The 24,409-nt window shown below is 42.1% G+C and overlaps 1 protein-coding gene across 2 annotated transcripts; it reads right to left on the bottom strand.

Annotated features, from left to right (window-relative positions):
• Positions 1–737: 737 nt before the first annotated feature.
• igf2bp3 (insulin-like growth factor 2 mRNA binding protein 3) lies at positions 738–18,009 on the bottom strand. 2 transcript variants are annotated; one of them, XM_030741034.1, is made up of 15 exons: positions 17,357–18,009; positions 16,334–16,394; positions 10,934–10,982; positions 7,570–7,621; positions 7,295–7,358; positions 6,310–6,588; positions 6,048–6,182; positions 5,563–5,685; positions 5,252–5,387; positions 3,384–3,515; positions 1,982–2,104; positions 1,771–1,845; positions 1,481–1,612; positions 1,279–1,392; positions 738–1,165 (listed from the first exon to the last, which is right to left on the bottom strand). In XM_030741034.1, exons 1-15 carry the CDS (start codon positions 17,529–17,531, stop codon positions 1,061–1,063), a joined length of 1,755 nt encoding a protein of 584 aa, XP_030596894.1. In that variant the 5' UTR covers positions 17,532–18,009; the 3' UTR covers positions 738–1,060. The 2 variants fall into 2 exon arrangements, with proteins under 2 accessions (XP_030596894.1, XP_030596895.1); XM_030741035.1 differs by having other exon boundaries at positions 1,982–2,101.
• Positions 18,010–24,409: the final 6,400 nt, after the last annotated feature.

Here is a 24,409-nt window from a genome sequence, read left to right as displayed (position 1 = left end):
GCCACCTAAAGCACCAGAGTTGAAGGCAAGGTCAGTTGGCAGCTGACCAAATTTTAAATTTTTTTAAAAAAATAAAAATGTTCAAAGACTATCAGCTTTATAAAGTATACAAAATACCACAAAGCAAAATAAAAAAAGAAAGGAACAATTTTTTTTCATATATATAATATCTTTTCTCTTTTGAGGTACTAGATCCTGAGGTAGTTAAGTAAAAATGCATATTTAATTGGTTTTCCTGGGCAGCAGCAGTTCGGCACCATTTCCCTGTGTCAGTCATGGCGCTGCCCTCAACTCTAAATATATATTTAATATAATTCTTTTTGTTTATAGGTCTATCTGTAAAATGCATCCCAATTTATAAAATGCCACTCATCACCAGGGCAGGACACCCAATATAATCCACCCTTTCAGGGGTCCTGTCCTAAAACACCCCCCCTCCCCCAAAAAAACATGGCCCACCCAATCTGAGCCAACGCCCCCCCCCCCCCAAGTAAACCTTTCAGCTGGTCCAAACAGGACCTTGATAGCAATGCCTTTTCCTTTCCAGAGAAATCTCATAAGAAAGCTTCACCAACCAATTAGACATTAGAGGGAAAAAAAAAAAAAAAAAAAAAAAACAGGTATTCACTAAATCTGAAGTCAACCAAAATATCTTGTCATGTTTAAAGTACAACACCAAGGCGGTGATAGGAGGGGGGGGGGTCCTTATTTCTTCTTTGTGTTTCTAGTGTAAAGAAAAAAAAAAAAAAAAAGTTTAACACTCTTTGGGGGAGGAGTAGAGCGGTTGAGGGGTGCGTACATGTGAGGGCAGGTGATGATGGGAGCCCTCAGAAGTACATTCTCACAGATGCAGAGAGGCGCAGGGTCTTATCAGCCACACAGTCCAAGTAAGACAAGGAGGGGTGGATGTTTGGTTGGGCTCTAACAACCTTAAACCCCTGAGATGAGCATTAGGACCCATTGCTGTCTTCTCTCCCCCCCCTCCGGACTCTGCTGCATCTGTCCTTCTGTCGAGTCTTCTGGCAGATTCAGTCACTATTCCTCCAGGTCTGCTGGATGTTTATTTCCTGCGCGGCATTGGAGGTTGGGCTCCAGATGTGGGTTTAAGCTGCTGCTGTTGCCTTCTCACCTGCGCTAGAATCTCCTGAATCTTCCTCTGGGCCAGCTAGGTGACATGAGGACAGAGTGTTAAGCTAAAAATCAATTGGACAAACTTGCCTCTTAATTTAAAAAAAAAAAAAAAAAAAAACCCAGAGAATTATTCTTCATGTAACCCACCTGGCATGCAAAGAAGTGTCCACTGATCTTGACTATAACCTGGTCATTCTCATCAGGCGTCTGGTCCCGGGGCACCACCACTTCTGCACAGGTCAAGTTCTGCAGTTCATTTACCTGTAGGCAAGATTAAAACAGGTGTAAAACATTTTGAGAACACTGGGATTGCTACAGAGTGATTTATTAAGTCAATGTTCCTGATTACCGTTTTCCCACCCTTCCCAATGACTCGTCCAGCAGCAAAAGCAGGAACCTTGATGTGTGCCTCCAGCTTCACCTCTTCCTTAGGTCCAAAGAAATTCTCTTCTTTCAGCTTGCCAAAGATACGGCACTGAGCCTGCAGTCAGACGTGTTCAAGTAAGGATTAATCATGCTAAATTTAGGGGGAGATGTTTTAAGCCAAGAGAGGGAAAAACAGTACAAATAAAACTTATTTCTATGAGTGAGTGTTTCATGAGTGTTTAATGCATGTATCCGGCTGTGAAGATGCAACACCTTAAACTGAGCCTCTGGTGGTCCAACAATGATGACCATCCTCTGCTTAGCATCCATTCCTTCTGCAGGGGCAATCTGAAAGAGGGCATTGAGGGGGGGATGGGGCTTCACTTATGCACCAATTCCCATCAATCAAGTGAAAACAGGAGGGCAGCTAGCACCAACATGTTATCATTGGCATTCAGAGTCTCACCCCCTGTCCGTCACTCACCTTGATTGAGGCTCCAGCGAAGTGTGACAGCTGTTTGATGTGTTGACCCTGTTTTCCAATAATGGCTCCCACTGCAAGTGCAGGAATGAACAGGTGAACAGTCTCCGACTCTGGGTGTCCCTGCTGGATATAAACAGCTTAGTAATACTGAGACCAGGAGAGGATCACACAGACAGCAGAGCATTTGCTCAGCCTTCAAACACCAAAGCGCGAATGCCAACACTAGATCTTGCGAAGGTTGTTAAATTCATTGTCATCGGTGCTCACACCCTCTGCTTGAAATCACCAGCTGATCAGAAGAGACATGTCTGTCCCCACAGCGATAGACACAGATGCTACTGTTATGTCCAGTGGGGTTCCTACTCATTACTGATCAGCATGTTCCCAAAACCATTGGGTGTTTTCTTTGGGAACATGCTGTGTGCTCAGATTAGTGTTAAAACATTTAGCAAACAGATTCACACACACTGATCCTGCTTACAAAAGCCATAGTTTGAGTTTGCTGCATGCATTGGTTTACCTTAAACAAAAATTCCGTCTGAAAAACCCATCAAGTAGACAGTGGTGTCTAGATGTGAAGCCATTTAGCTAATACACTCCATGGAAGACATGCAGTTTGCATGTCTTGATGCAAACTGCAACAAGAAAAATCACTTGTTTCAAGTGTGGCTGACTCAAGATCTGGAAAGGGAGGTGGGTTGCATTGTCAAAAACACACACACACACACACACACACACAAAACAAGTAGCACTTGTTGATTTTGGATTGCATCCAATTTTCCAGTCAATGTGCCAGCTGAGGGCACACCAACAACTTTCTCTGGCAAGCTACAAATGTGGAGAAGGGCTGTTGATGCTGAGGATGTCTCACTTGTTTGTCAAACCTTCACCTTCCACAACAAATGCAAATGTCATTTTGCAGAAAAATCCATCTCCTGGAACTGATCTAAGAACCACAACTGTTAACCAAAGATACTGTTACCTTTCAAGAACTTTCTCCCATTCACTTGGTGAAAACACACACCCGGCTGCCTAAATGTCAAAAGATCAGCAGGAGGAGAAAATGGACTCCCCCCCCCCCAAAAAAAGACCCCCACAGCAAGCAGCCACAAGCCGTGCAAAGCACTTTGGGATGGGTGACTTACTGCAAGGGGCTGGCTGCTCGCCGACAGCACAGGAGCCCATAATGGCCCTTCACCCCCATAAGGACTGCACTAAAGGGGGGAGAAAAAAGAAAAAAAAAAAAAAAAAAAGTCGCTAAAAACTGAATCTCTGCTTCAACAGATTTCACTAACCTGACCCAGCAATGCAGCACAGCAAGTGTAAAATTGAAAAACGGTGTTCCTTGGGTTTGTGTATGCAACAAGCTACTGTACAGTATCTGCCAGAGTGTGTCACTTACTCCAAATGATGAGCATCCACCATGGGCTCCAGGAGGTGGGATACTGGACATGGAGGGGCCCATGCCTGGTGCTGTAGTGGGGAACAAACCTAAAGCATTCAGATTCAAGCCTGGAATCAAGTTGGATTGGAGCTGTAAAGAAAAAGAGTCCTATTAACAATTCACATCTCACATTGTATTGCTTCATATCAGCACCATATGGATTATTTAAGGCCGTTTTCACACATGACATCTGGACAAAGTCAGAAAAATACAGTTTGAACCTGCCCATTTCTCACATGTGGCACACAGCAGGAAACAGTCCCCTCTAAGATGGGTTTGCACTACTGGAAATACTCATTTGCAGTTTGGATCAAGTGTGCAGGAGGTAGCACACTTCATGACAATTAGCCACACCATGGAGTTGTAAGGTTCAAGACCCCCAACGACAGTTAATATCAGATCTGATATTCGTGTTTGCACATGCACCACTGTCAGGTTGCGTCTAGTAGAGTTCCAAGCTGCAGTACGTGTGATAGAACAGTTCAAGAGCCACTTTATTCAAGTGGCGAAAATTCAAATAAAAATGACAATTTTCTGAACTAAACATAAGCTCCCAGAGCAAAAGCAACTCTACTTCAGCTAGGATGTTTGCAATGTCCAGACAAGCAAAATGAACCAAACTGAGTCTATTCTTTTATATTCCTGAAGCATATTTGCTAGAGCAGTCAGAAAATCTCAAATGATGCATTGTCCACTTTGTAAACAATCCCACAGTGCAATAAGCCTCTCACAAGCAGTTCTCACATTCCTGATAAGCTCAGCTTCAACAGCTGAGAAGGAAGAGACAGTGGCTGTAAATGGTACGGTCCAGAAATAAACAGATTTTCATGGGAGGTGAAGGACAAATTATTAGAAGTTAGGAGAACTGTGTGCACTGGGAGAAAGCACTTGTGATTTTAATTAGCTCAGTCTTTACGTATGGAGTTTTATTTTAATAAATGTACATGAAATCATGCAAGGCAACAACTTCACATGCAGATTTTAATCACAGCAGTGTCAGGATCACCTGTGGTTTAAAAGCCTGTTCAAATATATCAGGTCATGGTAATGAAATGGAAAAGGCACTGAATGTACATGATCTGCACTTGTCAGTTATGTTGACAGTTTGCTTTTATGAACCATCTCAGTGTACTGCTTTGAATTGTGGGATGGTTTTTTTCCCCCTCATTTTCCTTTCAGAAAAAGATGGTCCAGCTGATTCAAGAGAGTTTCCAGGAGCTGCTGTGATTGCCACACGTATGTTGGGGAGGGTCATTGAGCTCTTAGGAAACTTCTGAAGCAAAATTCACCGTTCACCCACAGCCACCGAGTAGCAATAAGAATATTCCTTTCTAGTGATTTTAAAATATCTGAATTTCCTTTTTAGAAAAGTAAAAATGTCTTTTGGATTGATGCTTTTAGACAAATATTTAACATAATGCTGCTTATTTAAAAAAATTAAAAAAAAAAAAGAAAGAAAAACTGAAGTGTACATGTATTTGCATGTGTATATTTGAAGACAATTGAAGATTTAAAAGTGATACGATGCCATGGTAGTTCCAGATCACTCCCATGAGTGTAAACACCACTGTCTGGTTTCCTTAACAGTTTCATTGGCCATCTGATTTCCTGATTTTATGCAAACTTAATCAAAGCAAGGATCCTGCTGGCTCAAGGAACTACACACTGCCCCTGGGCCTCTTTAATGGCCCGTGTACTTGAACGTTAACAGACTGTCTACATCATTGTTAAAGAAACTGGTCATATCAAACTTTGTTCTAGTAAACAATTCAGATTCCCCCGTTAAAAGGATTTTTTTTTTTTTTTTTTTTTAATTAAATGCTCACGTTCATAGCAGCCATGTCACTCTCATAGGATTCCCTGATCTTCTTCATCACTTCCTCCTCAGCTTTTGCACATGCCTCAATGGAGCCCTTTACTGTGATGGTCCGTTCTGGGTTGTACAGGGTTAGGTCCTGGAGACTGGACGTAATAAAGGTGGGGGGGCGCATTAAGAACTTTTTGCTCTCAAAGTGTATAAACTGCAGAAATACAACATTAAAATGTATTCCATGCTACCTGGCACCTTTATAAATTAACTGCACAGACTACAAACTGTGTCAATGGGTAGAGCATCAATTAACTCAGTGAGACTTACGGTGAGATTGTGATCTTGGTCCCCGTTTCCTGCTCAATTTTCTTCAGGTTACGTCCTTCTTTACCTATTAATCTTCCCACAAAGCTGTTGTGTGCAAGGATCTTTAGTGGGATCTCCTCAGTACTGCAAGACAAAGGAGGTGAAGTCAAATGAAAAGTCAGATACAACCAGTTCTATTTTGTGCGAAGCTAAGATCTGCTGTCTGACCTTGTAAGTAGTAAAGAAAATGTTTATAGCTAGACAGTTAAAATAAATAAACAGAATGGGAGCCATTATAAGCATGTGGAAAGCATACTTGCAGCTTATGAAGCTACAAGTATCTGATTTTCAGTGAGTGTACCAACTTCTACTAAATTATAAGAGCATTACAATATGCAGCCATTACCCTCATTTGAGCTGCAATGTAATGGCAGAGCCAACCAAATGTTATTAGGTGACAAAAAACTGAACTAAAGGTACATTTGCTCATTTTGCTTCAAACTCACAACTTTGTGTCAAGGGCTTCCTTCTGCATGATCTCAATGATGGTTTTGCAAGCATTTGAACAACCTTCAGGGGTCGAGTGAATAGTGATGGGTTTCTCTGCAGCACCTGCGTTCTCTTTTCTGTGGATGTCAATCCTGGTGTAAAGAGAAGGCACTCATGTCATATCAGCCCACTTTAAAGCTTAACAGCCAACAATGCAGACAGGAAAAGACACCACTGGCTTGCAATGCTCAGTATAATTCCTGACCTCTGTGTACGTACTTTGAGTGGGTCTGTTTGGTGATGTTGCGAATAGTTGCGCCCTCCTTGCCGATAATCGCCCCTACAAACTGCGTGGGAACTAGCATGCGCAGTGGGATGTCTGACTGCACTTTGGGCCGGGCACCCAAACCCGGAGAGCCAGACCGAGGGGGTCCGCGTGCATTAAAGCCTCTCCGGCCCCCTGCTGGAGGACCCTCTGGTGCAGCGGTCTCATCTGGGATATAGGACACTTTCAGGGTATAGTTCTCCAGCATAGATCCATTCAGCTTCTCCATTGCCCTGGGAGGCATAAAGAGACGGACAGTCAGTATGTCACCGAGTGTGTATGATTTAACAGTACAGGAAAGCTTGTAGACAGGACTCATGGACTGGAAGGCCTTGGCTGGCTACACTGCCAAACAAACTGCTGTAGAGGTAGTCATCAAGTTTGATTCTTTATTGAAGCAGCAAGAGTAGGTTGGGACATTTAAATAAAAAAAGGCTTAAATCCAAACTGATACACCATTTTAAGAACAAGGTCTAAACCCAACATTCCCTGCACTAACCACCACCTCCCAGATATTCTATGTCAGCCTTCACACTTAATACACGTCTCCCTCATTAGCCTCGAGGATTTAGATTTTTAATGAACTGATCAATTATGCCGAGAGACTCCTCCAACCGCTCTTGCAGAGAGCAACACTGTAGTATGATACATGTACACCAGGGGGCACCAGATGGCTAATTTAACCCCCTCCTTCTCCAACACACACACACAAACAAGCACACCCTCCCAGTCATCATTGCATGTCAAATTAAACTAGACTGGCTTTTGGAGGGAGGAAATCAGGTGCACTATAAGAAGACTTGACAGAGGAAGTTGATGTGGTGTCAAGCAGAGAATGTGGGGAAAATAGTGGGAAGGTTTGAACCGATTCATGTCAAAGGCATCAAGACAGATGAGATAAAGGTTAATGACGTGAATACTCTGCATGTGTGTACTCACAGCCTGGCCTGGTCCTTTGTAGCATAACGAACATTGACAACTGCAGTCTCTGTGTCAGTGTTTACTGCGAGAGAATATACAAAGTTTAGTTCCAAGCACAAAATGATGGTGAAACTTTACGAAGCTAGGTTACTGAATTTTAAACTATTGCAAACTAACTAAAAGGAGATTATGCATTATTTGAACACAATTGTATAGGAAGACAATAAAATAAAATCTGATTTCAGTGCAAGACGCGTCTAGCAACACAAAACTTAAATCAACGGCATATTTACCTTGTTCACAGCTCTGTACTGCACCATACTGAACAAGCATACCATCCAAAACCTGGTGCGCAAAAGGAAAAGAAATGGTAAGTACACAGGACTGAAGGGTTTGATTTGAACCCACTGGATCCATGGGAACCAGCCTAGCTCGCTGCCAGGACACACTCCATTAATTCTAAACCCAAGTTTAAAGATGAGTTACACTGATAAATTTGCTGCTTCTTGTAAAAGCCTGTCCATCCCAAATTATGACTCTCCCTATGGAAAGTTGGTACATGGTTGTTTGTAGTTTAAAATACAGTGAAATAAAAAGTGAAAAACAAAAGAAAGTCCTAAAAATGCCATTGCAAACAGCAGACAAATGCAATGTATATTACACACATGCAATTTTCAGGGAAAAAAAAAAAAAAATTGAAAATTGGATCTATGCATACATTTAAAAAAAAAAAAAAAAAAGGGGGGGGGGGGGGGGTACATTTGCTAAATTTACTCTTTCAAGAGAAAAACCACACCAAGTTAGCCATCTCCTCAAATCAAGCGACCACAGGACTCCGTTTCATAGATGTGATCAAATGTGAGCAAAAGGGGGGAGCGAGCTGGCTCCCATCTAAGCTAGGACCTCCACCATGCTTGAACCCAAGGCCACACCCTCAAGAGCTCAACCCCACTTCTTAGCCAACAAGACCGCATCCCCCCCCCCCACCCCTGCCAGTCCCACCCCGCACCCCAACCCTACCAAACCACCAACCAGACGACCTCCCGCCTCCCTGCCATCTCCACTCCTCACCATTGGCTGCTCCAGCACTGATACAAGTTCCCTGAAGCCAAGAGTTGCTGGCTGCTGGCTGGCTACTCTGCCTGTCCATCTACTTAGCCTGGCCAATAGGAATCCAGGCCATTCAGGAAAGGGTGGGGTACATTCCAGCAGGAAGCAGCAGCAGCTGGGGGAGGGGTGTGAGTTCATGCTACACATTCTGTGAATCAGCGCACATGGAAGGGAAGGGGAAACCGTCCAGGCCCACCCACTCACCCACTACAGCCCGTGAACACACCATTACTCTCGCTGTTATTTTCTAGCTGGAAGGTTTACACACACACACCCACACACACACACACACACACCGTGACCTGTTTTATCTACCTGATAAGAGACATACAAGGCCTTTGCATCAAAAGACCTCATTCTATTCAGTTCCTCCATTCTTACAAAACCCCTCCCCCCGCATTGAGGGGGGAGAAATCTCCCTGTCACCTTTTGAGAAAGCAGAAAGCTGGCTCGCTACATACTAGGAACATGGGTGGATCTGGAGCTGCAGTTTAAGGGACATGCGTAGGCAAAGCGAGCCCACCATTACAAAAATCACCGAGCGTGTCCGTGGCCATTTGATCAGTGAGTGAAGTAGGCTGAAATCTAAAGTTGTGCATTAACCTTTACACTCTTGCAGTTCACAATAGTACTGAACTGCGCAATTTCATATGAGAATTCTCACATGTGGTTCCCTTAGTCTTTATAAAAGCAGAAAAATTAAATTGCACTGCAAACACACGCCAACACAGTTAAACCTCTGCAGTGGAGGTGCAGGTGGGGTGGGGGGAATCACGTAAAGCTGTGTTAAAGCCACCACATTCCACATGCAAGTGCGTAATTTTGACTGTTTTTTTTTTTTTTTTTTTTAAAGCTTTGGGTACATTGCGACATTTTCAAAGTTGGAAAAAAAAAAAAAAATACATAACACTTTGCAATTTAAGCCCACATAAAATTTAAGGTGTGCCCAACAGATAAGTGTTTAATGAAAGCAGAACGTGTAGCGGACACTGAATACCCCAGTTTTAAAACAAATGCCTATAACATGTACACACACACACACAAAAAAAAAAAAAAAAAAAAAAGGACGTGCAATGCATGAAATACATGACTGTTGCTCAACACTGGTGCCCCCACCCCAATCAGACAACGGCCTTGAAATCTTGACCATGCCAAAGCGCAACATTTCTATTGATATTCATCCCCACCCCCCACCTCAGTTAATGTGCAGCTTTTCTGTACATTAAACACAAGTGGACTGCACTCATGTCAGCTCAGTTTAAATCAAAAATCTTTCCTTAAAACCTAATGAACTTACGCAACTGAGAACAGTTTTTTTTTCTTAAACAGGTTTCCCTCCCCCCTTTTCTTCTTTTAGATCCTGAAGAATTTAATGATGTGGGGATAATTTTGTCTAATATGTCAATGTACACTTCCAGGCTCAATATCGTCAAGCCAAATAAAAACACCCCGTTTAATACTACTTTGTGTAGCAGCTGTCATTTTGGAGCCAATTAGCAAAAACCAAGTCGTGCATTTTTATTTCAGAGCTTGCTTAAAACCAACTGCATTTGTACACTTTGAGCCAGCAGCACAATAAGCCTCAAAAGCAGTTTATGCTGTTGTATTTTGTCAAAAGTGTACATCAAATTAAGATCCACCTCTCCATGTGAACCAGCACCGCTAACCGTCTCAAAAACCCTGACAGAAGCATTACAAATGTATCTATTGCAATGGTCTGCATACAGTTATGCAAGTGTTGATTTTATTTTATCCACCTCGCTCAATGTCAAGTACTGACATCTGTAACAAATATTAAAAAACAACCATTACCCTCACGGACTATATGAAACAGAAAAGTGCATAAGAAATCAAACAAGTAAAATGACTTTTTCTTAAACAAAGCAGTGTCCCATACACCAAATAAGGACTTGAAGCCAGGTCAGCCCCTGTGTTGCATAAATCTTTCACAACCCCTCAGACGACAGATTTATTTTTAATTCATTTCCACTCTTTTTGTGCAAGAAAACACATTGTGTGACAAGGCTTTCACTTTCAAACTAGCCCATGTGATCAGTGGTGAAGGACACCATGGCGAAACAATTAACTCACGTTTCCCCATTTAAAAACATCAGCAAGCAGCATTTTCGCTTTACAAGTCTTGCGAGCAGCAAACACATGTAGAACTAATGTTACAAACACGCTCCTGTGTGAGCCAGTCAGTATCATCTGGAGAGCCTACACCTCATTAAATCTTTTGACCGTTCAGGAAAATGTCGCCATGCTCCTACATAGTGAAAATTTAATAAAAACAAATTAAAATCTCTTCTAATCCTTATTGTCAACTGCCTAGTGACATTACCAAGAGTGTGCCACCCCCCGGCTCTCCGCTAGTCAGTATGTTACACTAAGCTACAGCAGCCAAAAGTCAAACCAATAATCAAGTGCATGCTCAATTGAAGCCCATAAGGAGGCAAGGTAACTCCAGAGGCCACCAAATGAGAGCCCGGTTGGGCTGCCCCATTGGTGCCCCACCCTGGAAGCAGTTAGCAGCCTGTTAGCACTCACCTCCCACTGCATATGAGGCGGGATGTTCCTGATCTGCAGCTTACAGCTCCTGGAGAGAGAACAAGAGGGTGGAGGAAGGGGTGGGGGAAGACAAGACAAAAGATGTGAGAAAAGATAGTTAATAGGTGACAATACAGGTGTGTTTCGGGGGGGTTGTTTTTCATTTTTTAAAGACAACCTTCAATGCCTCAGCAAGCTGGACAGTGACAGAAGGTCTTTAATTCCATTTTAAACTCAGTTGTACTTAAACAGCCTGGATAAAATTGTAGAAATGAAGTAGGCAAGTGTAGTTGAGGTTGCCGAAAATTTAAATACACACACACGCACCCTCCCAAATTGCCAGCTGTGTTACAGAGTGCAAAGAATGACATGGGAAGGGGGGGGGGGGGGGGGGGGCAGTGAATCCAGAAGATGAGAGTAGTAAGATGTATCAACTAGAAAGCTGAGAAAAGAAAAAAAAAAAAAAAAAAAATTAAGATACTGTATCAAAATGTCATGTCTACACAATTTGAGTCAAGCATGTACCCTATTACTGAATCCTGAGGTTTTAACAACTGTAACAGCTCAGGCCCACTCTTTTCAACCAAAATAGGAGCAACCAGCTGTTGTATTAAAATAAGGGGAGGGGTGGGGGGACTGGTGGTGTGGGCACCTCTCAGAAGCTGAAGGAAATCTCCGCTTGCTACATCACACTACACTGGAAGAGACAAAAAAAAAAAAAAAAAAAAAAAAAAAGTGATCTGTTCAGAGTGTGCATGCAGCAGAAGTGGAGAAAAACAGTTGTGCGTTTGTCACAAGAAATAAGACCAGAAATCCCACAATTATTCCTTTATGGTTCCCAGTTTAATTATGTGTGAGTATAGTGGCTATGAGTGGAGGTCATGCAGACGGTAGGACTTCTGGGTCAGTTATTCTGAGTTTCATAAGGGTCTGGCTGCATGTTGTATAAAAATGTGAGAAAAGTACAGGCCACTCCAAAGTCCACTGCCTGTTGACACAAATCTAAAGAAATGACATACATATGGCTGGGAGCTGAGGCACGCACACACACACACACACACAACGTGGAATGAAACCTTGACCCGAGACCAGCTCCACATCAACCTTACATGCGCGCTGCACATTATACACACTGTTGGCTCTGTGCAAGCAGTTCAGCGTTACGTTGTGCGCACAATTTTGCCTTATGTGTTAAGTCTACTATTTGACTACATATTTTTCCCTTTCCACAATCTTCACTGTCTACATTCAGTGCATCTACATGTACAAATTGCCCCACTGTTAATGGTTATTTTGTAATCCGCTCTGTACAAGATGGCCCCTTATAACACATGCAGCATTTATGAACTCCCTTTTTCCACCATGAACTCAAATTTTAGGATCAAGAATTGCAAAAAGATCTTGAAACTTTCCATAAATGCATATATGCGCACAGTAAATTGTACTGCATGTGTACAACATGCTGAAATTACTCAGCTTAGCCACTAGGATTGCAGCAACACTTACAGGGTACAATATATTTAATACCAGGCATTAAGAAACTACTTAATTCTAAATGAGCAAATTGTAAAGAAAACTTTCCAAATATTCCCAACAGGAATTTTAGCCCTTTCCGGCCCACTGTGCCATTCCTGGCTGATCTAGCACCATCTCCCCACACATTCGGTATGCTCTGCATTGCGGTGGGAACGCCACGCGAAACGTGCAAATGCACAAAGCACTTCCAGTCGGATTAACCTATACCTCCACACACACAAGAAGTCAGCCAGGGTATGTGGTGGGGTGGGGGTTGTGGGTGGTATACATTCCCCAGTCCCAGTCTTTGATTTGGGGAGGGGTGGGTGTGTGTGAGCTTGTGTGAGTGGGGTGTGGTATTGGGGATTGGGGGGGGGGGACAGTCCTGTTTCAAGCAAGGGTAACAAGGGCCCTCTCTGCCCTGTGGGGGTGGGGCCCTGTTGCCATGGACACAGACAAGTCCACTGACAGGAACATGTAGAGCAGGGTTAAAAGTGGGAGGGGGAGGGAATGAGGGAGGGCCAAGACTGACTAGGGTTGGTTCGTCATGTGATGGCCAGGAGGAGGCCGAGCTCCTTATTTACTTTCAAAAACGGACCAACATTCGGCACATTGGTCCCCTTTCTTGGCGCCCAGCTGAGACCCGTGGCCTCATGATGGGAAATCATGCATACAGGTGGTTTCAATAAGACACACATACAAGCATGTAAATATATTCCACAACAGCATTCACAAGTTGGACAGTATGACACTGCAGGACACCTGTAGTCATCTCCTTTTCTTGATCATCCCCCACACTGAAGCACTCTACATCAACGCCATTGTTGACAGTGTGGTACGCACAAGATCTATGCCCAACGCCCATCCACAGCCATTGACTATTCAGTATGCAGAGGTTCTGAATGACTGAACTCCACACAGTCTGGTTTCCACTGCCCTCACATGCATATCATCCACCCAATAAACTACATTAATGCATTTGGATAGGTTGAAATTCTTGGGAATTTCATGGTTGAATAACAGAACTGTTTTGTTTTTGTTTTTTGCAAAAGCCATTATACATTGGAGTCTTTACCTCTAAATCTAAATATATATATTTAAGAACAAACAAAATTACAAACGCCATTCTGATTTGTGTCTAGATTGAGGGAGAGTTAGCATTTGCCTGCAGTCTAAGTAAAACAAGGGGCCACATTCATAATTCCCTGGCACCCCAACTCACGCCCTCCACCCCCCTGCAGGTGGGGCCCTACGGTGACCCCATGACCGAGAATTCTTAGAGTTAGGAGCGATTTCTATGAGCATCTGTGAAAGGTTTTAACAGTACTGTCTCAATTTAATTTACAATTTAAACTAAGCTTTAAGAAATAGAAGGTAGTGTCGAAATACCAAGACTATAATGTTACACTTACTGAGAACAATTATGCTATTAAAAGGAAGTTGTGTACACTTAAACACTGCTCTTGAACATACACTCCCACCCCCCAACACGCCATTTTCTTTCTTCCTGTACATGTGACGAATATGTACACGTGGGGATGGGCAAGTTGCAATTTTACGTTGTTGAAAATGTCCAACCAGGAATAGAATCTGACCATGGACAGACAGTGTACATAACACCGCCTCAGTTTGCTTTAGGTGTGATGTAATTATTAGTGGTTTATTTATATTTTTTTAAAAAAATTTTTTTTTTTTAAATAAAAAAAAAAAAAAAAAAAAAAAAAATCCCATTCTTTAAAAACGTCACATAATGGCAGCTGTAGAAAGACAACTATACTTTTAAAAAAAATAAAAATAAAAAAAACTAGGTCAGAAGTTTAAATTATTGCAATTTTAAGCTGTTAAAAAAAAACAAAAACAAAAAAAAACAATTACACGCTTTCCTCAGAACAAAGGCATTAAAGCAAAAATATTGGCAAGAATGAGTGGGTGTCGTCTTTAAAATGGCGGATTTTTTTTTTTTTTTTTTTAAATTACGAGTTAAGCATAATTTTTTTCCTTCCGATGGTCAGGCAAAGCGAGATGTTCATAAGTCAAGGTTTGTTAACTAAGAATACCTTGAATGTGCAGAAAAGGCGTTTCCAGTTAAATAATTGTTGCATTTTGCTGTCAGTGCGTACAGTTCATTTCTAGAACTCCCTTTTACAAATCTGATGTCGTGCCAAATGCATAGAAGACAATTTTCCTTCTTTGTTCACATGCGTGACAAAGTCATAGGAATACACAAAAGTAGTTGTGTGTAGCATTTTTTTTTTTTTTTGCCTCAAGTAAAAATGCAGCATTCCTCTGCATGCCATCGTATTCAGTCCCACCTTTATGAAGCCCAAACTATAGCCACCCCACTTTGATGCCCCGTCTACTATAGCACTTCCCCCTTCCTAATGGGTTCAAAGGTGATTGGCCAAGCCCCCCCTCCAGCTGATATTTGCAGGCAGGAATGCAAAGAGGGCCCCCGGTGTGCAAATGTGTGTGGCTTACACTCAGTATACTGTTCCCACTGACTGTGTTCCATGTTGTAAAGGGAGGGCACGTGTTTTTTTTTTTACCTTTCTGAAATGTGGCGCAAACTCGACTGTGCAGTGTGCACAGAAAGACAATCACCACGCCATTTCTTTCGCCATGAGAAACGTTTAGAGGGACGTCTGGAGATCTGACGCAAATTCTCATTGTAGAACACCTGGTTTATTTAACCAAGCTACAATTTAGACCAACAACCTACCAGGAAATGCTTCTATGATGTCCACGTGGAAAATACATTTCATGTAAAGGGCTCGCGGATCCTCCGTTTTACATCTAAAACACTTTCTAAATTAATACAAGTCACGGGGAACCGATTTTTTTTTTTTTAATGCCTACGTGTTTAAGCAGGAATTTGATTTCAAATAGGACCCGTTTCTTTACATAAGAGCAGATTACAGCCAAACGCTGAGAACAATGCAAACCTGCAATACTTAGAAATAACTGCACCAATCAAGCAAGAGCCACTGAATTCAACAACAAGCTCGTTTATGACCGAAAAGCGTCGCCACCAAAAATAGGCATACAATATCAAAAAACTGCCTCTATTTTTAAGTCCACAGCACAGATTACGGGGACAACACTAAAAATATATACATATATTTACTGTGCACCTTTGGAAATCATACACTGAAACGCAACCGCCCAGTATAGCTACGGGGGTCTAACTCTGAAACTAAGGGTTTTCGTGACTTGGGTCCCAAACCTCCCATTCCACTCGCGTTTGGAGTCCATCTCATGCAACAGCAGCACAATGTGCTGAGGAGGGCGGAAGCGCAGGGCAGGCAGGGAGAATGACGGGCAGATCCTTCTCAAATGGACGACTTCACAAGGCCTGTACGCCTCAAATCCAGCCTGCACTCTCTCAGCACACATTTCAGCCTGCTCACTCGGGGCTTTGGTAGTCGCCCTGAGCTTTGCGCTAATATCAGAAACTGCACGTATACACTAAAAACCAACAGTGAATGAGCAAGCGAGGAGAAGACAACCATGAGCTGGTTTAACTCAAATGCACAACGGTTTTGGGAGCACCTCTACAGTCATGGCAAGAGGAGGAAGCAGACCGCCATGCGCCCCTTTTATTTGACCCCAACAGCATTTAGAAAAAAGAAAACGTGAACATGTTTTGTTTTTGTTTTTTTTAAAAGAAATCCAACGCTCAGCAACATAAATGCACACACCCAGCATTATTACTTAACACACACACACACACACTCTCACACACACAGGTCAATGTAAAAGAAAAAAAAGAAAAAGAAAAAAAGAAAAAAAAAAAAAAAAGAAGAAAAGACGGCTACTATTTAAACAATATATACGTGGGGCTCCCACGAGTTTAAACCAAGCACTATTTACTAAAAATGGACCTACCTTTGACGTTTAGGGACCGAGTGCTCCACTTCGAGAACTTTCCCGTGAAGTTCAACTTTACCTAAAAGAAATCAAAATAGAGCTACGTTAATTTCATCAGCCCTATGACCTCTCTCCACGGTGCTGGGGAACCCCCCCAGCCCCCCCCCCCAAAAAGCCAAACACAAAACAGGGGTTAACTACTTCGTGTGTTTACTACTAAAAATGCAGACAGGCATACATAGGCATGACTGCGAGCTGGATATTTTCAGCATAGTGCGATTTTAGGAACACAAAGTGCTGAAAGTGTGCGAGCCACCAGGAGCACGAGGACAAATGAGCCTGACATTAGCACTATTCGTAAAATTGCACGAGTTTAGCTCAACTGTGACGTTATTCTGTAGGAGAACGCTTAACTTGAAATTAGACAACAAACCCGTGGGATGAAGTGATTAATGTACAAAAGCAAATTGTGGTGTGCCTGAGTTAGTTGGCCTACATTTGCCCAACACAATTAAACCACCTGGTGTGTCAGCATGGACGCAATGGCTTCACAGTGTAGCGAGTGGAGGCTATTGGAGAAGGCCTATATTTTGAAACCTGGAGAAGAGTGCAAGTTTCAGCGGAAACTGGTAAAAGCGGCAACACATTGCTCCCCAATCGTGTCAAACTGGGCTGTGTGATAGAGCCCACAGTAAGGTTCACTTCACGGCTTCCACAGCCCCGCTGCTTATGCACTCCACTGCCCTGAACGGCACATAACGTACATTATCCTGAGGATTGTGTTTACCGTTTCATCAAGCTACACTCAGTAAAAATATAAGGGCAGAATTTCACTCCAACTCGGGGAAGCCATTTGTCTGAGCCCCACAGTGTCAAAAGGCCAAGTAAAGGTTGTGTGAGAGAAAGAAATGCTTGGATACACCCCCACCCTACAGGACTACATGCATTTCTCCCAGGGTCCCCGAAGTAAGACAATCTTCACACAATTGCAGCAGTTATAGAGGATTTCTTAATAGCACCTTTTGCCCCAGATTCTCTCACCTGAAAGAACATCGATGGCCTTCATCGCTGCTTTCTCGTCCGGGCAATCCACAAACGCATAGCCAGTTTTGACAAGAAATGGACCACTGTGCGGAATCTTCCACTGCTCAAAGATAGTTTCGAAGTCCTCCTCGCTCGCCTCTGCGCTTACGTTGCCAATGTATAGCTTATTCATGTTCTGCGCCGAAAGGGACAATCTTTACGCTGAGGGAGAGATAGTTATTTGCTCTCACGGATGTGCAGTGTTTGGAGTAGCCTAAATCGCCTTTACTACTACGGAGTGGCTGTGGCGTGCTTCCCGGTCGTTCAAGCCACAGATAGATTTAAACTGGCAGCCTCACAGTGCGTTTGCGCTCCCTCGCCCCTCTGTCTCTATCGCGCAATAAATAAATGCTCAATTATTAATCTCGTGTCTCCGAACGATGGCGGGCTGGGTGAAAAGGAGGAGAAACTACTTTGTGTCTTCCTCCAAACCCCTTGGCAAAGAGACAGAGAATGTCACACACGGTAAGGCTGGCGCCCGCCTCTAAGTCTAGAGCCTAGAATAAGAAGAAGAAGAAGGGGGAGAAAAAAAAATCCTCAGCTATTCCGGCTTTTTTGAATGAGCCACGTGTTCAAACTACAAATGAGCCCACACGTGAGGAATCCCAATTGCTCAATTAAGTGTTTGGGATTGGGGAAAATTGCACGGGAATCTGGGGTGGGGACAGCAAAGGGGAGTGGAGAAAAAAAGGAGGGGAAGAGTGGATTGGTGTTGGGAAAAAACCTGGCGAGCTTTGTGCGTAAAGGGATTCCGTGAGAAACTAGTGTATCTTTACTAGAATCACATTCGTGTGCCTTTCTCTGCACAGCCTCGACTCTCATTGGTCGGATGAGGAATAGTAAAACGGCGGTGCGCGCACGCCCATAGCAGGGAGACGCTGATATTGCGGGGGCTTGTGCGCACGGCTGTGCTAAGTGCGCTGCATTGGTGACACAGTAGATGGAAAAGGGGGTGGGGCCATTCATAAATAATTTTACACCATATTGTTAAACTGCATATAGAGTATAGGCAACAGTAAGTATTTTGAGTGGGGAAGGCCCCGTGACACTCCTTGGGGCCTCACGCAATGTGGAAATGACACGTAGGCTACTACTATCCATGGCGGCATCCATCTTCTGCAAAGAGTGGAGCCATGCCCTCTCTGATCCACAACTCAAAGTCCAACAGCAGGCCCCATTTGCTCTTGGTCACGTCGAGAGGGTATCTTTGGGCGAAATGAGTGCTGCCACGCCATTTGTTTTTTCGTCTTTCGGGCTGTTTGGCACAACTATGAAGCGTTGGCCATGTGGAGCGAATCACACATGGTGAATCCTCTCTTCTATACCCCAGCATGGATTTGAATTTACTGAAAGAGGGAGGGGTCTCCCACACCAATGTGCCCCTAGCGTACTATGTAAAGCAAAGCCCAGTTCAGTCACGTGTGGAATACGTGTCTTAAAACATTACACAACTGTCAGTAAGATCTTTTGTAAACCATAAGCAGAGGACGATGGTTTAGAATGGCTCGCTCCACAGGTAATTTCTGCATTTACAGGACTAATTGGCAAATGAATCCATGCCCGGTGATGTCAAGAGGACGGTATAATGTCACGACATAACTTGTGGAAGTTTTAAAACACCAAGCATCCCAAAATGTAAATTTATTTGCATATGTATAGTCTAGTACCACAATAAATTCTACCTTTGTGGAGGCTATAGTTTGCAGTGTTGCTGCATGGTACTGCAATATACGGGGATCATAATTCAGCCGCAGTATAACCGTGGCTGCCAAAATGACCATAAAATTGAATCTGTGCCTCTTTAAAACTCAACAAAAACTTTATTAAGATTGCATTTGGATTACAGCATTGGTTTTAGATTTATGCACCAAATAAACTGGCACCTAAGTGTATCTGTCTATATTTAGCGTACTCAGAATATTAAAGTCCAGCTTCAAACCCAACCTCTTGTGTTCAGAAGACGTGATGCAGTATAATTTGAGATATGTGGATTATGGATCTCTTTTCTTTTCTGGATCATGTGGGCATACGTAAGGGCACATTTTCATTCATAAAGTATGCCATACGAGTTGACCTCTTTGGTTAAAACTATGCCCATATATTGTTGCAAGGGAGTCACGATGTAAACTACAAAAACTTACACAATAGCAGTAATTTTAATCTCATTTTCTTTTAAATGCATGTTTTTATTGTAACCTATGACCCCGCGTTTTTACTTTTTGCCGTCTTATTTTGAAAAGCCGTTTTAAAAATATTTTAAGACAGCGTTAGAGAAGTGAATTCAGGTGGGTGTCGTCATCTCTGCAGTCCTGCAATTAGCATTACCAAAAAAAAAAAAAAGCTTTTCTTTGGAGCTGAGGTGATAGCACTGTGTCTCTGCAGCATTTGCTAATGAATAGGCCAAGGTGTGTATGCTCATGTAAAGCAGGTTACAAAGGGAGTGTTGGCCCTTCAACCACTGGCTCAGACCGGGGCCATGGCTGTCTCAGTGGGTTTACTCCTCTGCTGCTGAACAAACACACTAAGCTGTCTGATTGGTCGAGAAGGCTGTCCAATCAGAGAGCTGCAGACCTGCTCCGTACTACTGCTGCTGGCTCGGCCTCAACGCGCTCATTCATTGGCTCCCCGGCTCGACTATTCTATATGAATCAGCGCGCCAATCATGCATTTCTCCCCAAGTTTCCCCAATTTGGTTTTTGTCATGGCTTAAGGCATAAATGTGTAACGAAACACGGCAGTGGGTGAATCCGTGGCGCTTTTATTTAAATAAGGTCTTTAAAACTTTCCGGGAACTTTATGCTGTGTTTGGATTTACAGGGCACCCATAAATAGGTTAAACGATAAGAGCATAAAATAGTGTTTAAAATTCAACTTTAGAACAACTTTCTGCTAACTTTTAATCGTTTCATAATTCGTTTCGAGATCTGCTTCCCGAAAAGTTTCTTTTTAACTTATTAGTCTGTAGTTAGATCCCTGTGGTCCGTCTTTATGGACCTATGTAAGGAATATTTAGAACCTGGGCGCTTTCCGTTGCCCTAGTTAGGCGCATACAATTTTTTTAAACCCACTTTATTTGTCTTTAACCATTTCCACTGTTCGTGAAATAACGAAACGCATACGGAGGGGCTCGGTGTGAATGTGCTCTGCCAGCTGGACACTGTCTCAGGGCTGGTAGCTGTACAGCCCGAACGTATAGAGACAGCAGTCGTGTTAAGTTGCTCGCCAGTCTCTGTCGGTTTAAATGAGCTGATGCATGGCTGCAGCCCGCGTGTGTGAGTGTGTCTATGTATGTGTGTGTGGCTGCAGGCTCTGCAAGAGGAGTAGTGAATGTATCGCTGAGGAATGTACAGAAAGTCTCCCCGCCCCCAGCTTCAGGACTCCTCGCTATGGACAAATTCCATAGGGGGCAAACTGACATAAAGTTTCAGACTAGACTGCATCCTATGTGGGAAGATTTCTGCGGTTAATGTCAGTGTAGGAAAAGAACTGACAAAATCGATCTGTTTAAACATAGTCTGGGATATTTCTAGAGGAAAAGTCAAAGAGGGAAGAGGGGAGGGAGATTGTTTAAGTATAACGCAGCTTATAGCCCAACTGCTGGCCTCACTCCAAGATATAGTCTACGTCGCCAAGCGCCAAGGCTCTTTTGCAATCCCATTTAGGCTACAGAGAGTCAAGGATTCTGTTTTCCGGTGAGATTGCTTTATTTATTTATTTGTATTTATTGTGAGGCGATTCACATCTTTAACAATACTCTCTTTCCCCACGTGAGTTTTAACCAGTTAATCCAGTTTCCTGACCGCTTCGGACAAGAGGCAGGGAAGCACTGTGGTTGAACGCCATGTTGAGAAGAATCTAGAGCCTTACAGTATCATTAACTAAAGCAAGCAACGATTTTAATGCAACTATTGTTTCTTTTTTTTGTTTGTTTGTTTGTTTTTTCATTAATATTTTTTTGGGTCCAGATATATGCTTTCTATTGTCATCAAGTGCTTTCCTGCAGGCTCCAAAAATATGCATGTGCTTCTTCTGCAGATTCTGCTCTGAGATGACATCCTTCATCTCATTAGAAAATGGCGGGTTTGTGCCCCCCTAAAGCACATGCCAAGGAATACTTCTTATAACAGTTAAACAGGGAGCCAAGGCGTGCTGGCAAAATGCTGGAATAGCAAATAGTCCAGCTAATGTCACTGTTATTTTTAGAAGTATTTTTAAAAAACTAACTGTAGCTTTTTCTCGTTTTCTCGTCAGTTACACCTTTCCCCGCCCCCCTCAAACACAACTTAAATCCTTGGAAATTAGTATGGAAAAGTTCACTCTGTCTGTGCCATGAGTAGATGGTAGGACTGTTTAAATGTGCTGATATTTTAAATGAAATAATTAGCCCTTTGTTTCTGCTGGAAAAGCTTTAAAAAGCAGCCAAACACAGCTGCCGTCATACCATTGCTTTGTTTCAGTTGGCTGCAACTGTGCCTTTATTTTTTTTTAATTAAAATATTTATCCAATAGCTGATCATTTGGTTGTATTCTGTGTTTACTGCACTTCTTATAATACCCGGCGTGTAGCAGCAGTAATTAGAAATCCTTCTGTCCTGTTTTTTTTTTAAATTTTGCACCATATCAACAAACATGCATTTTATGTGATAAACATCTGTTGATTTTTGTGTCTTTTATGTGTTCTAAAGGTGATTTGTATTTTTTTTTAAATTGTTGTGGAGCATTTGATTAGGTTAAGAGCACAGCAGAAAAGTTTTTCACGCAGATTCACATGAATATTTAGAGACTTTGTCATACATTGCAGCCATACTGAACGGCCAGGCTTTAGCATGTGGCTTTGTCTCGCTTATAGGAAACCTTCCCACTGGCAGCTGTTGTTTACTGGTTTCAGCACCTTGATTGATTAGTTACAGTGTGATTTTTCTTGAGAAAATTCCTCCCTTAACACCCCCCAAAAGCAATCAATTTCTTCAATTGCTTGTTTTCTGAAAGGAGACAGAAACATAATTTGCTGTTCTTTGGCATTTTCACACTTGATATTTTGCATTGGGGTTGTGTTTATTGTTAAAAAAAAAAAGTGCTTGATTTGCTGAATCTTAAGTTGTGTATTTCCTCTGATTAGCAATACAGGTGTGATTTAAAGCATGTGGACATTGAAATATTTAGATAAAGTGTTGGGATAAGCATCTGTGATTTTGAATATTTAGTTAATTCATTTGAATAAGAAATATAAGTAAACTGTGTATATTAAAACACATTTTTTACGCACCAAGCTTTTAAGTGTTGTAAAATGATTAACCTTTTAATTAGTGTGTGGATTGCCACCAGACATATGCAAAATATTTTTAAGTTTTTAAGTGGCTAATTAATTATTTTAACATGTTAATACAAATTAGAGTTTGAAAAGCAATAAAATACATTTCTGGTGTAGCAAAGAGTTGTTCATCTGCTGAATTTGTAGACATTTCTTTGAAGTATGAAGAGAAAAAATGTATTTAACTTTCAAAAGTAATTTTAGAAGACATCTAAATGTCTGACTAAGATTAAGAACTTGAGATAATAGTCCAAACTAAAAGAATTCAAAGAATCAGGCTGCATTTCTGTAAGACCTCCATATAATCGAGAACAGAGGTCCCAGAAAAATAGAAATTGTAAGATGGTCAACCATTGTTTATGTTTGTTATTCCAAGTGGAAGCCTATGTTTATTGGTTTAATGTGAACAATTCAGAAGTGCCCCCCACCAGTGTTCCTGCTGCCTATTAACCTTCAGACGTTGTCCTGTACGCTGCAAGTGTCCCCTCCCAGTTTTAATTTGATCACAAAGACATGCTAAAGCTAGAGGTTGCACCTGGTGTAAATCTTGGCCACATTTGGTTCAGTATTGTAAAACTTCCACAGTTAAACTATATGAAAAGCGTCATGGAAAATTGAGAAAAGAAGAAACTGCAGTGATTTAGTTATCTTTAAAGAAAAATGTGTAGTAGATGTGTAGCTAATTCTTCCTCTAAGCAGTTTGTTACTCTGAAGCTGGGTATAAATGTGTAAATAATGGTACCCCAATAATCAATCTATCTAGCCAACACTTAAACATCATCTGTTTCCTGTTTCTGGACCCCTTGCCAGGACACCTGTGTCATAGCACCAGAAAAACACAACTGCACAACTATACAATCTAGTAAAATATTGTGTATTTTCTCATTTCCCTGCACCTGCTCTCTATGCTAAAAACTAATTTGGCTACCCAAGATCTGAGATCAGGAAACAATAACTGTGTAATTGACTTCATCAATCAAATGTTTATAGGACCAAGTGTCCGTATGAGTAAAAGTTGACTGGTGAAACGTGAAAATGAATGCTTGTCCACAGCCATGTAAATGATGTTTAAGAGTTTTTAACCCTTGTATCCCTCCAGCTAGCAGTTACCTTGAAACCTTAAGAATTCTGTGAATCACTAGGAATGAATGCATAACTCTGAGAGGCCCCGTGACCTGTCAGCAGTGATTATTAACCCTATTTGAATGTAGTGGCTTGTTATTGGTTGGAAGGTCTACAGATAAAGGACCCTTCGATCCTTCCTGTTTACTTTTGTGATTAGCCGCTTGGTGTCAAAATCCCATTTCTCAATCAGTACAAATTTTAAAGCTGTCTTTGCAGAATAAAGTGATCATGTGGGTTTCTGCAGGGCTGTTTTGTGACTGGTAACACTATTGTATAGAAAACAAACCTAATCATGTTCTGTCATCTTTTCATAATGTAATATCGACTGTCACAAAGGTGTAGTAGTGCATTTTACTGTGTTTTCCCCACTCTGTGAACTTTGTATTTTACGAACTCCACCTAATAAAATCTTAGTAAAAGTGCTTGTGTGTATTTTCCTTGTTGTTGCCTTAATGAAAGCAAACTGACCGCAGGAAGAATACGCTGTAGTTTCAAAGCACGAACACAGCTGACATCTTTAAATTTGTGTCGACATTATCTTATCGTGCACGACGCCTTGGAATTAATCTTGTCCT

Source organism: Archocentrus centrarchus, chromosome 11 (assembly GCF_007364275.1).
Source record: "Archocentrus centrarchus isolate MPI-CPG fArcCen1 chromosome 11, fArcCen1, whole genome shotgun sequence".
NCBI lineage: Eukaryota > Metazoa > Chordata > Actinopteri > Cichliformes > Cichlidae > Archocentrus > Archocentrus centrarchus.
Note: the sequence above shows the minus strand (reverse complement) of the source record. Positions and strands in the feature narration are given on the sequence as shown.